Source organism: Equus caballus, chromosome 1, assembly GCF_041296265.1.
Source record: "Equus caballus isolate H_3958 breed thoroughbred chromosome 1, TB-T2T, whole genome shotgun sequence".
Taxonomy (NCBI): domain Eukaryota; kingdom Metazoa; phylum Chordata; class Mammalia; order Perissodactyla; family Equidae; genus Equus; species Equus caballus.
In genome coordinates, this window is record NC_091684.1 from 35259503 (window position 1) to 35274872 (window position 15370).

At 35.6% G+C, this 15370-nt stretch overlaps 1 protein-coding gene across 1 annotated transcript in view; it reads left to right on the plus strand.

Moving 5' to 3' along the window:
* The window catches only part of LOC100071061 (cytochrome P450 2C19), a 28037-nt gene extending 13110 nt beyond the window's left edge, over nt 1-14927 (plus strand). Inside the window, exons 6-9 of the mRNA XM_001500745.3 lie at nt 3300-3441; nt 6283-6470; nt 12620-12761; nt 14458-14927. Of these exons, the coding sequence (XP_001500795.1) occupies nt 3300-3441; nt 6283-6470; nt 12620-12761; nt 14458-14639 (654 nt within the window). The 3' untranslated portion in view covers nt 14640-14927. The remainder of the gene's footprint in view (nt 1-3299; nt 3442-6282; nt 6471-12619; nt 12762-14457) is intronic.
* The last annotated feature ends 443 nt before the right edge of the window (nt 14928-15370 follow it).

Here is a 15370-nt window from a genome sequence, read left to right on the forward strand (position 1 = left end):
TTCATTATTGTGGTTTAGCTTTTCCTACCCTGGTACCGCTTCCTGCAGAAGTTTCTCCTCATGGGTTTCTGCTCTGCTAAATCATGATTCTCTGTATCTACTTGTCTGTCTCTCCAATTTTGGAAGCAGTGGTTTTCCCTATGACTTCACTTATCTGATGGATCTAAGAAGTGTTATTCATTTTTTAGTTTGTTCAGTTTTTATTTCTGTTAGGATTGAGTGGAAATTTCTAAGCTCCTTACATGCCAGGACAGAATGTGGAAATTTATTCCTCTTTTTGATAATCCTTTGACTTGATAAGTCAGTTTTCTGTTGCTGCTTTAAATATGCTATCCCACTGTCTTCTGGCCTCCGCTGTTTCTGATGAAAAAATCAGCTCTTGCATTTTTTTTTTATGATCCTTTGTACATGATGAGTAAATTTCTCTTTCTGTTTTCAAGATAGTCTCTTTGGGTTTCTTCTGGTTTTTTGTTTTTGTTTTTTTAGTAAGGAGGATTGTCCCTGAACTAACATCTGTGCCAATCTTCCTTCATTTTTATATATGGGATGCCACCTCAGCATTGTCTGATAAGTAGTGTGTAAGTCTGCGCCCAGGTTCCAAATCATCAAACCACCAGGCCAGCCCCTGTTGTTTGGGGGTTTTTTTGAATTAAAATCTGTCTTGTGTGGGTCTCTTTAAGTTTATTCTGCTGGGATTTCATTGAGATTCTTGAACATGTAGATTCATGCTGGTCATCAAGTTTGAGAAGTGTTCAGCCATTATTTCTTCAAATATTTTTTTCTGCCCCTCTCTATCTCTTCTGCTTCTGTGACTCCCATAATGTGTATGTTGGTATGTCTCACGGTGTCCCTTAGTCCCTGTTCATTTCTTTCATTCTTTTTTCTTTATGCTACTGCAACTAGGTAATTCCAGTTTTACTGTCTTTACTGTACAGTTTGTTGTTTCTTTCTTCTACCTATTCCAATCTGTTGTTGAACTGTTCCAGTGAATTTTTAAAATTTTTTCAGCTATTGTATGTTTTAGCTCCAGAATTTATATTTTTTAATATTTTCTCTCTCTTTATTGATATATTATACTTGTTTATTACTGTTATCCTAGTGTCTTTTAGTTCCTTCTCCATGGTTTCTTTCAGCTCTTTGAGCATACTTAGGAAATTTAATTTTAAAGTTTTTATCTACTGAGTCTGATGTACAGGCTTCCTAAGGGATGATTTCTGTTAATTTATTTTTTTTTCCAGTTAATGGGCCATACTTTCCTATTTCTTTGAATGCTTTGTAATACTTTGGGGACTGAGCATTTTAAATATTGTCATGTGGTAACTTTGGAAATGAGATTCTTTCTGCTTGTAGATATTGCTTTTATTACTTAAGGAGGTCTTCAGTAATCTATTTATTTAGTGATATTTCCAAACAACTTTTCTAATCTTCTGAGGTCACTGAAGTCTCTGTTCTCTGATCTCCACAGTCAGTCAGTGACCTGACAGAGATTTCCTTAAATCCAATAAGAATTGGAAAAAAAAAAAAAAACATTCTATCCATTTAAATCACCTTGCCAATGCAAGTGGAAAAGCTCATGCAACCTCTGGGAATGTATACAATGTCCAGCCTCTGTGCTAGCCATTCATGATCAAAAGCAAGCAATCAACACACAACCCTGATTTTTGTAGGACAAGGTCCCCATTGCCCACCCTATGACTAACAATCTGCGACAGGTATGAGGACCACTGTCCTTGTGGATGCCTGCAGGGAGCTAGTGTGTAGAGAATGGTAGTTGATATATCAGACACAGAAATTTATCAACTTCTTTCTGATAAATCACTCCCCTGGATTCTGTAAGTGTTCAGCTAGACTCCAGAGTCCCAAAATTGTTGTTTCAGACAGTTCATACCAAGTCAATAGTTGTTTCTATGGAGGGAGTGATTCCTGGAACTTCCTATTCTGCCATCTTTGTGGTATTACTCTAATAATGCCATTTAATAATATTGTGTGTGATTCATGACATGGAATTTGTTTCTATTTATTTAGCACTTCTTCAATTTTTTTCTACATTGATTTATATAGTGTAGTGTAATTTTAATTGGATATGTACACATAGCCACTAAATATCCAAATTCACATCAACATATAAAATATTAATATTGGTTTATGAGTACTCTGCTCTTCTTACTGACTTTAAACTAATTTTGATTTGACAAGCTTAGAAAACTGTGGAAAACCAATCTTAGTAAGGGCGGTGACTGTCCATGTCTAGGAAGTACACCTGTTTAAAGAGTTAAATATGTCTTAATGGTGCTGATTGCATAATATTAGACATGCCACAGGTCACCTGGAGATTACAAGAGGACCATTAAATTAATGCTGGCCTAGGGTTTGGTTAGAATATATATATATTCCCTCTCTCTCTCTCTCTCTTTCAATATCTCAAATGTCTATCTATCCATCTATCTACCTACCTATATATCTATATATAGAGAGAGAGACAGAATATCTAGAATATAATAGTAGCCAGCCCCATCTTGTCTTCGTGAATCCATTCTCTTTCTCTGCAATCTGCCCTAGGATGTGCTGCCATATTAGCTTTTGCACAACTTCACTTCATAATGACTCTGTAGGTAATAGTGAGTCCAACTAAATTATTTAACAGAGAAGACAATTGCATACTCTTGTTTTAGGCTTATTACATCTTCCATGATATGGCCTTAATTTACCCATTTCTCAATTAAGATTATATTTATTTACAAATAAGAGAAAATCCAATTAGCAATGTTTTAAACAAATAATTTGTTGATTTATGTTATATACAAGTAGTCTCCTGGTGAGCCATTCTAGGGTTAGTACAGTAGCCCTGAATTATCGCAAGGTCAGGCACCTTCCATTTTCCTTCACCGTATTTTGTATACAGACCTTCACCTTCATGCTTGAATACTGCTGTCCCAAGATGATGTGTGCCTGACCTCCACTTTCACATCTGTGTTTTGAGTAAGAAGAATGAAATATAAGTGGCACTAACTGGCTTTTGCTTATATCTCATTCACAAAAAGATATGTTGCAAAGCCAACCTAACTGAAAAAATGATAGTGAATGGAATTTTTAGGCAAGCAAGGTTTAAGAGGATAAGAAATGAAGATTGGTTCAACTATTCTGCAGTCAGCCTTAGCATGCAGTAGCTTTTTCTAATACTGCACAATTCAGTTTGTAGGATGGTTTAGCTTTATAACAGTCTAAGTTATTTTGTATTCATTACATTCAAATATGTTGGTAAACCAACTTACCAAATAATTGCTCTAAATCATTCCTAGGAAAAGTACAACCAATACTCTGAATTTACTGTTGAAAATTTGGTAACTACTGCATTTGATTTATTTGCTGCTGGGACAGAGACAACGAGCACCACCTTGAGATATGGACTCCTGCTTCTGTTAAAGCATCCAGAGGTCACAGGTATGACTACACATGACGAAAAGGGTGAATTTCAGAATACAAATCTAGCAAGACACTGTCACTCTCCTGCAACTTATTTTTCTTAGAGAAGCTTCATTATTGAAATTTCTGTGTCACTAGTTATAATTTGTCCAAACTTAATGAAGGGATAATACTAAGACAACCTTGCACAACAGGGGTTGATGATGGAGAGAAGTGAAGTACAGTGTTGGTAGTAAGAAAGTAATAAAGTTTTGGTGTAGTGTCTGGATTCCACTGGGAAGTGATTTGTGTCAGGCAACAGCCATCAAGAATTGATCTAAGATTGAATATTCATTTCCTTAAGAAACGACCACTTTGAAGAGTAGGTAGGTTCTTGCTGAAATCTTTCCTCATTCTGAAAATACAGTGTTCTAGTGCTGGGGTAGGGAAGATGGAAACTCTTCTTATAGAAGCATAAGTGGAAATTCTAGAAACTTAATTAGGCAGCCTCGGAAAATTTCTACAGTGTGAGAAGTATTCTAAAAAGTTATATTCATAAGAAAGGTGTTGCTATTTAGACAGAAGACATGCCTAAAAGAATTTTATCATTCCAGAAGTCTATTTCCAGGAAACTGGGTTTGCCAAAATAAAAATTGGGGGGGGGGGTAAATAATTTTGTCTTTTATGAACAATTTTACTTTACAAATTACCTCAGAAGAGTTCCAGATGTACAAAGCAGAATAGAAGCATACATTATCTTTTCTTGTGTCAGAGTCTCATTGAAATTATCATAAACTAATTACAAATGAGAAGTAATCAGTCCTTTGAAGTCGGAGAAGAGAAGTATAGGAGGCACCCAGGATGTCTTCAACAAATTTCTGAAACACAGAGAGCAGAAGGGAGGGTGATAATTACCTCAACAGAGAAGATGAAGTTGTAGCCTGAAGGTCAGAAGAAGATTCACCAACATGGAAAAGCTAACCTGTGTCCCTAAAATCCCCACAATTCTCACTAGTTGGAAGTACCAAGTGTCTAATAAAGTTAGGGGAGAATGAGGCAGAAGACAGGAGGCTTCCCTCCTCAATTTGTACAGGTTTGTACAATTGTACAGATTCTCTCTACAATTATTTGAGCAGGTAACTGTTTTCCTCTCACAGGAAAGAGAGAGTTTCTAAATCAAAGACCTACATATTCCACCATCAAGATAGAACATTCTCTTCAAGTGTCCAGCAGAGTAAATGAAATAAAAGCATGCACTTCAAGAGACAGGGTCATGAAATTTCAGAACATCAGGGATAAGTTAAAATCATAAAACTTTCAGAGATAATTCTGGTCATAGATATAAGAGATTAGGAATCAGAAGGGTATCAGAATTCTCAAGAGCAACTATCATCTTATGCATTAATAGAAAAAGGATATTTTCAGATGTGCATATTTACCAACAGTTTTACTTCCTCTTTCCACCTTCTTAGAAAGATACTGGAGGATATGCTCCATCCAAACATTTGACACCAAGTCAAACTTGGTCATGGGCTCCAGGAATCAGAAGACCTCCTGTAGAGGGATGGAAGTTTCAGGGAGGGTACTTGGGCCCAGGCCTGGGAAACAACCGGTTTGGATTGTACTAAGTAGATGAAGAAGGTGTGAGGGAAGTTAAGAAAAATAAAGAGAAGAAATTGATAATCTGAGGTTTGAGCATTTTGAAAATTATTACTAGGAGTTTAAAACATCTACCTGAACATTTGGAAGTAATTCTGAATTGCCAACTAGAAATTTAGGAACTGATATAAATTGTTCAAACATAAGTTTTAAAGCATGTAAAATTAAAAATAATTATGGTTATCCTACCAGTGAACAATATTTATGGTTATAATGGTATAAACAGTGCTTATTGATATAATCAAAGTTATGATCAAAATATATAGGTGAAAGTGAAGTGAAGGGAAGTGCCTGTGTATGTGTGTGTGTCTGTTCATGTGTATTTTGAATGGAGTGGAAGCAGAGATATAAATTCTCATCACTCATACCAGGACTTCCTTAAATATTGCCTAAAATTGGATAAATGAATAAATAGAAACAGAAGTAGAATCATTATTTAGAAATATAAATATACATTTCAGAATAAACAGCAAGAATGATTCAAAGAGGCTGCCCTGGGGAGTGGGAGGTTGAAGAGGATACCATCGCAATTTGCATATACATATGTGCAAACACACACACAAAGACTTACATACATGTAGATCCACTTGTAGAATTTAATTTTTAAAACATCATTATTTTTTTTGAGGAAGATTAGCCCTGAGCTAACATCTGCTGCCAATCCACCTCTCTTATTTTGCTGAGGAAGACTGGCCCTGAGCTAACATCCATGCCCACATTCCTCTATTTTATATGCAGGATGCCTGTCACAGCAGGGCTTGACAAGTAGTGCCTAGGTCCGCCCCCAGGATCCAAACCAGCGAACCTCACGCTGCCAAAGCAGAACGTGCGAACTTAACTGCTGAGCCACTAGCCTGGCCCCAAAATCATCAAATATTACTTTTGACATAAATTTACATTTATTCTTGTTTTCCTCTATGCAGTGAAGAAACAACGATTTCTTCAGTTAATATGGTAACTGTTTATAGTTTGAAAAGTTTCATTTCTATTTGTGTAAATTATCTTATATGGTAATAGATAAGTATAGACAGATATATCGAATGCCTAGCTTGTAGTAGAGTGGTATGTATCTATATTATAGCAATTCTCTAAGTTATGGGCATATAATTTATGTTTATAATGATGTTGGGACATCTTTATAATTCTTAATGTAACCTTGAATTGTTGTGACAAATGTGCCATTTTACTTCTTTTTCATCAGTCTTACTTATATCTTATCAGCTAAAGTCCATGAAGAGATTGACCGTGTGATTGGCAGAGACCGAAGCCCCTGCATGCAGGACAAGAGCCACATGCCCTACACTGATGCTGTGGTGCATGAGATACAGAGATACATTAACCTCGTCCCCAACAACCTTCCTCATGCAGTGACATGTGATATTAAGTTCAGAAACTACCTCATCCCTAAGGTAAGATTTGTTTCTCTTATAGTGACCTCAGCACCCCTGAAGTTTCCATATTCACAACATGGTTCCACTCTTCTATCAACACAAGATGAGAGAAATGCAAAAATCATACTTTTGGTAGCTTGAAGGAATTGTATCTTACCCAATTTGTGTTATAAAGCTTTATAGCAGGTCTTGATAGCTGACAGTCTAAGTCTTCTGAATTTCTTTTGCTTCTTCAAAATTGTTTTGGCTACTCTTACCTGTTTACATTTTCAAATAAATTTTAGTATTGGTTTGTTAATATCCCAAAACACTCCCTTGGGATTTTGTCAGGGTGAGATTATATCTACAGATCATTTTGAAAAGAGCTGGTATCTCGAAAAGAATTGACGTGTTGAATCTTTGAATTCATGAATATGGCATATGCTTCTAATTTATTTGAGCTTTCTTTGTTTTTTTCAATAATGTTTTCTTTTCAGTGCAATGGCTTGCACATCTTTGGTTAGTTTTTGCCCAGGAATTAATATTTTTGATGCTGTTCTAAGTTGTATAATTTTAAAAATAACTTTTCCATTTCTTTGTATTTGGTATATGAAAATATAATTAATTTTATTATTTTGATGACCTTTTTTGTAGCAAACTTACTAAATTTACTAATCGTTGCTAATAATTTGTGTGTAGATTCATTGAACGTTTCAATGTACACAATCTTGCTGAATGGGTTAATGTTTTTTTAGTTTCTGTTTTTATTGAGGTATAATGACATACAACATTGTATTAGTTTCAGGTATACAAAATGATTATTCAACATTTGTATACACAGTAAAATGATCACTACGATAAGTCTAGTTATCTGTCACCATACAAAGTTAGCAGAAATGTTTTTTCTTGTGACAAGAACTTTAAAGATATACTTTCTTAGCAACTTTCAAATATGCAATACAATATTACTGACTATAGTCATCATGCTGTGCATTATATCTCCCTGACTTATTTTATAACTGGAAGTTTGTCCCTCTTTCACCCATTTCACCCACATCCCTCCCCTTTGGCAAAGACCAATCTGTCCTCTGTATCTATGAGTTTCATTTGTTCATTAGTTTTGTTTACTTTGTATTTTCTAGTACTCAAGATTTTAAGTTCTCTTCATTGCATCATTGCATTGACTAGAATTTCTAGGATAGTGTTCAAAAAAGTGGTGGTAGAGGACCTCCCTGTTTCATTTTCTATCCCCAGGAGGTGATGGGGGTTTAACATTGCACAACGGATAGTCATGTATTATTTACACTTTGGTAGATATTCTTTATAGATTAGGGAAATTTGCCTTCTCTTATTTTGACATGAAAGTGTGTACAATTTTGTCAGAGGATTTTCTGCATCTATTGATGTTGTCATATATTTTGGCCTCCTTTTCTCCACTAAATATACATATGTTAAATATAAGCACACAGCTGGATATGAGTTGCTATTTGGTCTGGACTTTCATGTTTATAGTCATAAGAGAGATTGGCCTGCAATTTTCTTTCTCAAAATTTTCTTGTCAGATTTCTGATATCAAGGTAAAGTTGGCCTCATAAAATGAGGTGGGAATTGTTACCTAGTTTGAGTCTATTTTATTACCGTCTCCTCCAACTCTTGTTTTTCTGGCCGCATAGTTGCTCTTTGGAATGCCTAGTAAGTTTGGGATACTACATATGAAAAATTGGAGTGTTTCAGAGAGCTTATCTTCTCCTAGAAAGAGTTCTTCTCTCCTCCACTAGGCAGTCAGAATGATGTAATGCTTCCTACTCTCATTCAGAACTGGAAATGAAGACAGTCTAAAATTGACTGTAGGCGTCAGGTGACCTCTCTGAGATTCTCTCATCTCTGGAATTTTGAGAAAAGTTTTTGTTTTAACAACTTTGCAATACCTTCCAACACATAGTTTTTATGTTTATTCAGATTTTATACTTGCTATGCTGCAAGCTACCCCATTCCACTTGAACCCAACACATATTACTAATAAAATAAAAATAGTATAACTAAAAATTATGTTTCCATGAGGGAAAAAGAATTATAAGTTTGATAAGGTTGCAATTACTATCACCATCTTCTGAAGAAGAGTCAATTGAGGACTTTATCAAGAAGTAATGGAGCTTGCCCTGAGATCACAGATCTGATGCAAAGGTTAGGACTTCAAGTCTACTTTTCTTTTTTAACAAAAAACACTAAGGCAAAGGCTTTTATTTTCTAATATTGGGGCATGAGGGTAATATTAATAAGACTTGTTTGTCCTCCTATTGCTAACTAAGTGGGAAATGGACTAAGGAATCAGATAGAGATTGCCAGTCTCCCCCATCTACTACATCAGATTTGAGGACATGCTTGAGGGGAGCATTGCACCTGCTGAGCACGCTCATCAATTTCTCTGCATGGCAGACCACATTGTGCCTGGTGGCTTTTGAGTCTAGACAACCCACAACCCAAGGGAATGGGCCATTCCCTTCTGCATGGAACAGCCCAGTATAGAAATATGCAACAGTGAGTGGCTGATTCTATCTACCCTCTTTCTAGTCAGATCAATAATTTCTTCTATCACAGGATGGAGCGATTAAGCTAGGTGGAGATAATGGTCTAAGACAGGAGTTGGCAAACATTTTCTGTAATGGGCCATATAGTAAATATTGGGGCAATGGGTCTCTGTCACCACTACTTAAGTCTGCCATTGTAACACAAAAGCAGTCATAGACCATACATAAATGAAATAAGATTGTGTGTTCCAATATTTATGACGGTGATACTTAAATTTCTTGTAATTTTTACCTGTCACAAAATATTATTCCTCTTTTTATTTTTTTCAATTTTAATATTCTTAGCTAGTGGGCTTTCCAAAACAGGTGACAGGCTAGATTTTCATGGGCTGTGGTTTGCTGACAACTAGTCTAAGACAGCCCTATCCAATAGAACTTTCTGCAGTGATGGAAATGTTCCATATTTGTGCTGTCCAATGCAGTAGCCACTAGCCACATATGCCTATTGAGTGCCTGTAATATGATTAATGCAACTAAGGAGTAAATTTTTAATTTTACTTACTTTTAATTAATTCAACTTAAATATAAAAAACCAAGTGTGGCATGTAGCTACTGTGTTGGCTAGCCTGGATCTAAAAGTTTTTTCCTAATGTGGGGTTAGAAATCCTTCATCCTCACTTTTGCAATACTGAAAGTCCTGAAAATACAAGTAAAATGTAAATCTGGTGCAGTTTCACTGAGTGGTAAAACCCTGACTTGAATTGAAATGAACCATACACATTTTTATTTATCCCCATTTGCAAATATTTTTATTTTGCTGAAAATATATCAACATGTCTAATTATATGGTATTACTCTATAGTCTTTTGGGAGTGTCATAAATTCTATAGTGTACACATCATAATCCTTTCTAGAATGTCAGACAATTCCAAAAATGGAAATACATTACGATCCAGCAGATTCATTTATGAGATTGTGTATTCATACCTCAAAGAAGAACAATGTTCAATTTTAATGAGTTGAAGTGGAAAAGTAGGAAGAGGGTAAAATTTTTTGCTTAGAGATAATTTTGTGATGGCTGATAAAACAGTCTTTTGGGCAAGGATGACTTCCTCTGAGTTTTAGACTGGCCATTTGTATTTCATGTGCCCAGATTATGTCTCTTTCATGTTTTTAAGTTCTTATTTCCCAGCCAGGAAAATGCATGATCAGAATCATTGTTATTTTTGCATGTAACAGTAGTTGATTCTCTTTTATTGCTGAGTTGTATTCTGTCATGTGGAATACCACAAACTGATGATCCATTCAACAGTAGTGGACATTTTAGCTGTTTCCAGCTTTTGGCTATTTTAATAAAAGTGGTATGAACATTCTCATACAGTTATTTGTATGGACACATATTTTCATTTCTATTCAGTAAATGCGTAAAGAGTGGGATTGTCACATAAGTGTTTAAATTTATACAAAACTGATGAACTGTTTTCTAATGTGGTTGTACCATTTTGCATTCTACCAGCAATGCATGAGAGTTCCATTTGCTCAATGTATTCACCATGGTTAGTCTTTTTGAATTTTAGCTACTATTCAACTTGTGTAATGATGTCACATTTTCTTTTAACATCCATTTCCTTGATGAGTAATAATGCACAGCTACTTTTCATGTCCTTATTGGCCATCATGTATCTTCTTTTTTAAAGTGCCTGCTCAAATTATGTGCCTATTTTCTACGACATTGTTTGCTTTTTGTCGTTGAATTGTTGTAGCTCTTTATATATTCTGAATGAGTCCTTTATCAGATATATGCTTTACAATATTTACTCACAGTGTGTGGCTTCTTCTTCTTTTAGTTTCTTAAGATCATCTTTCAAAGACTAGAAGTTATTAATTTTAATGTGCAATTTATCAATCATTTCTTTTATTATTTCTGCTTTGGTGGCCTATTTAAAAAATATTTGCCAGCACAAATTCCCAAACACTTACTCATATCATTTTCTAGAAGTTTTATACTTTTAACTCAACTTTAAATCAGTGATCCATTCCAAGTCAATTTTTATTTATAGTGTGAGGTAATGGTAACGCATCATTTCAATTTTTAATGAATATCCAATAGTTCCATCAACATTTGTTGAGAATATATCTACTTTTGTATCTTCAAGAAACATTTTTACACATTAATTATGTAAAAGCATGTAAGGGGAAACTTCTAAAATCAAAATGATAGACTTTTTTCTCTGATAAATTCAGAGGATGGAATTTCCCCCAACTTTATATTTAAAAAAATTTAAATCTAAATAACATTATTTATATATTTATATATGTATTATATATGAAGGTATATATATATATAAAACTACATTTATATCTAAATATCTACCTACTACATTTAACACCTCAATACTTCAGTATGTGTCTTCTAAAAACAAGGGCTTTCTCCTAAATAACAATATGATTCACATTCAAAGAATTATCATTGATATAATATTATCTAATATATAGCCTATGTTTAAATTTTCGTAGTTTTTTAAAAATATCCTCTATAGTTTCTTCTTTTGTAGTCTAGTTTTCAATCAAGAAAGAAGTATATAATTTTATTTTCTTATCCCTTTATTTCCTGTAATCAAGAATGGTTCTCTTTCCTCTGTTTGTTACTTCCCTTTCATGACAATGACATTTTTGAAGAGTCTAGGCCAGTTGTCATATAAAATGTTCATCAGTCTAGTTCTGTGTGATTGTCTTCTAAAGATTATATTCCAGTTACAATTTTGGCAAGAAAACTACATAGTTGGTGTGTATGTACCGTTGAATTCTATTAAGGATGCAGGGGCTATAATGTCACTTATCCCATTATTGTTGACGCCATGTTCATCACTTAATAGAATGGCATCTGCCAGATCGCTCCATTGCAGAGGTTCTGTTTTCATGTATAACTAATAAAAATCTACCACATTTTATTTTAAGACTTTGAATATCCAGCTTCCCAAGTCATTCACCTAATAGTTTTAGCATTAATTGAAGATCTTCATTTTTGAAAAATGATAATTTTTCTAATTTATTATCTCATCTATCTTTTCTTTTCTTCTTCTTTTTTTTTTTTTTTTTGCTGGGATTCATCTGTAAAGAAGAGCTCCTCCACATTTTTAAATGAAGAAAAACAAATTTCATGTCAATAGCTGTTACTGTGCTTGTTGTTATTATCCCAGAAGAGATAATTTCTAATTAGATCAGACTTCTATTTTAAATCTATCTATAAACAGATAGTCTGGACATTTTGAGAGCCCAAAGAGACATCCACTTTAAGCCATATTTCACATATAAGATGTGTGAAAATTGAAATAATGAAATAGGCTGGCAGGTGGGGACATACTCTGGTGTCCAAATGTCATGATAAGGAAGAGAGATAGGGTTCAGAAGGCTTGACAATCAAATCCCTGAGTACTTAGGACTTCAAATGTAATTGGAAGCTACTTTAGCAGGGTCACTGCCACTGACCTTAAAATTATACCTGTTTATTACTTGTTATGTCTGCCTGGAAATGTCATTGCTCTTTTTTGGACCCGATTCTCCTCATCTATAGATCATAAGAGTGTACTAAGTAATTTCCAACATTTCTTCCAGCTCCATGACTTCTTTATAACTCAGTTTTTCATCTGTTCATTCCAGGGCACAACCATATTAACATCCCTGACTTCTGTGCTGCATGATGATAAAGAATTCCCCAACCCTGAAGTGTTTGACCCTGGCCACTTCCTGGACAAGAGTGGCAACTTTAAGAAGAGTGACTACTTCATGGCTTTCTCAGCAGGTAATAAAATTTTATTTCCTTCGGTACATCAAGGGACAGATTACCTTCACAGAACCTGTTAAATTTGCAGTGTCTACTGTTGGGTTCATGGAAGTTCTGTTTGTACATGATCAGGAGCTCCACTCCTATGTCCATGCACTTTCCCACCTCATGATATTTCTCATTATTAGCCCACATTTGTGGGATTTAAAGAGCTGACCTAGTTCTTCCAAAGTAAGAAAGCTAGAGAATGATTTGATTGAGTTCTGCCTCAAGATACATCACTGTAACATCCAGAACTCTTTCTAGAAGCTTAACCTCATCTAGACTGTCCTCATCTGCCCTAAGGAGAGTATCTATTTCCATAACTTTGAGTATCTTCTATGCGGTGCCTCTCTCCCCTAGGTTGAGATCTGGGGATACAACTATCCACGAGCACAGAATGGGCACCCAAAGAGCTCACACCAGAGTTAGTGAAACAGATGAACAAACAGATAATTATAATCCAGTATGACTAGGGTTGTGAGAGAGGGAAGGACAAGCTGTTTGTCAGGGAAGGGTGGGGAGAGGAAGAAGCTGCCTCCTTCCTGTTCTCTTATACCACATACAAAGTGAGGCATAAAATGCAGTAAGTGACATTGTAAGAGAATAAAGGAAATTTGATTTGCCCCATTAAAAGGCACAGAAAAAGGAAAGAAGAGAGGCAGGACATTTCAACAGAGGTAATGGACCATAGACACAGGATATTTGCTGTAGTTCAAGGATGTCAGAGCCTCCTGCCAGTAACTGCAGGTCAAGGAAACCTTGGGAATATGACAAACTACCTTTTAATGATTCCCTGGCACCTTGACCTTCCTACCATCAAGGTCTCCCTTTTGGATATTGGGGCCTCTGCACCTGAACTGTGTGCTGAGCTTCTGGTCATGGTACTGCCCACATTCATTCTTTGACTTTTGATGCCTGCTTTTGGATCTAGCATTGTGCATACTTAGATGACAAGGACTGACTGAGTCCTCCTTTCAAGAACTCATATTTTCAAGGATAGAAAAATAGAGAATTATGATTTAAGGTGATCTATGTTTCATTGGAACCATGAATATGATGCTTAGAAACCCCAGAGAGAGTGAGAATCTACTGTCTAAAGGGATCACAAAGATTGTAAGTAAGAATTGACATTTGACCTAGTTTCTAAAAGAAGTGTAATTAAAGCACATCTTAGCCAAGGGGAACAATATCAGATAAGCCTTTAAACTGCATGATATATTGAAGATTAATGAAGTGCAGGTATAGCTAGAACTGAGAATAAAAATTGTGAGGAATGCAAGGAAGATCATAGAACATCAGACTTAGAACAAGGAACACAAGAAACATGGGTGCGTTACTAGGAAAAGATTGATGGAAACCCAAAATGCCAAAATAGCAGTTATAAAGTGGAATACTTAGTGAAACACTTGACATAGAGCTGATACTCAGAAAAGACTTTTTGCATGAAGGCTACCTGCTAAGAGAAGATGTTAGGGTGGATAACATGTGAGTCCATCTTTTGTCCGTCTGTATATCTAACAATCATTCCAGCATTCCTGCCTTCCGTCCATCCATCATGCATCCATCCAAACAATCATTCCTCAAAGAAATACTGTGTATTCTTTATTCTTTTTGTGCCAATCAGTAACATACTGTCCAAGGAGTGTCTGTGTTCTGTGTTTTTTATTTTCAGGAAAACGAATGTGTGCAGGAGAGGGGCTGGCCCGCATGGAGCTGTTTTTATTCCTGACCACCATTTTACAGAAATTTACCCTGAAATCTGTGGTTGATCCAAAGGACATCGACACCACTCCGGTTGCCAATGGATTTACTTCTGTGCCACCTTCTTATCAGCTCCATTTCATTCCTCTCTGAAGATGGGCAGACCATCTGGTTGCTGATATGCTGCCATCTGCAACTCCCCCTCCTTTGTGTTCATCTCCTTCCTGCTTCATCCTTTTCCCAGGAATGCTTTCTCTTTCCTCTCCTCTTTCCATTACCCCATTCCCTCAATATTCAGTGAAGATCCAGCCTCCATTAAGTAGAGTTTCCTGATTTCACGGCATAGTACATGCCTCCTATTCTTCATACTGTGTAACACTTGTATTGGCAACTGCATACATTAATACTAGATTATCCATATTAAACAGCAAAATAATTTTAGCCAGCTTTATGGAAATTTATTTGACATATAACATTGTGTAATTTTAGGTGTACAACATGATGATTTGATATATGTATATATTGCAAACAGTTTACCACAATAAGATTGGTTAACATATCTATCACCTCACATAGTTACCTTTTTTTTGTGATGAGAATGTCTAAGATCTACTATCAGCAACTGTCAAGTATACGATACAGTATTGTTAACTATAGTTACTCTGCTATACACTAGATCCCCAGAATTTGTGCGTCTCACAACTTGAAGTCTGTACCCTTTGACCAACATCTCTTCATTTCCTCCACCTCTAATCCCTGGCAGAGGATTTGTCTTTCTTGGTCTGACTTATTTAACTCAGCATAATGCCCTCAGGGTTCATCCATGTGGTTGCAAATGGCAGAATTTCCTTCTCTTTTACGGCTGAATAATATCCTATTGTATA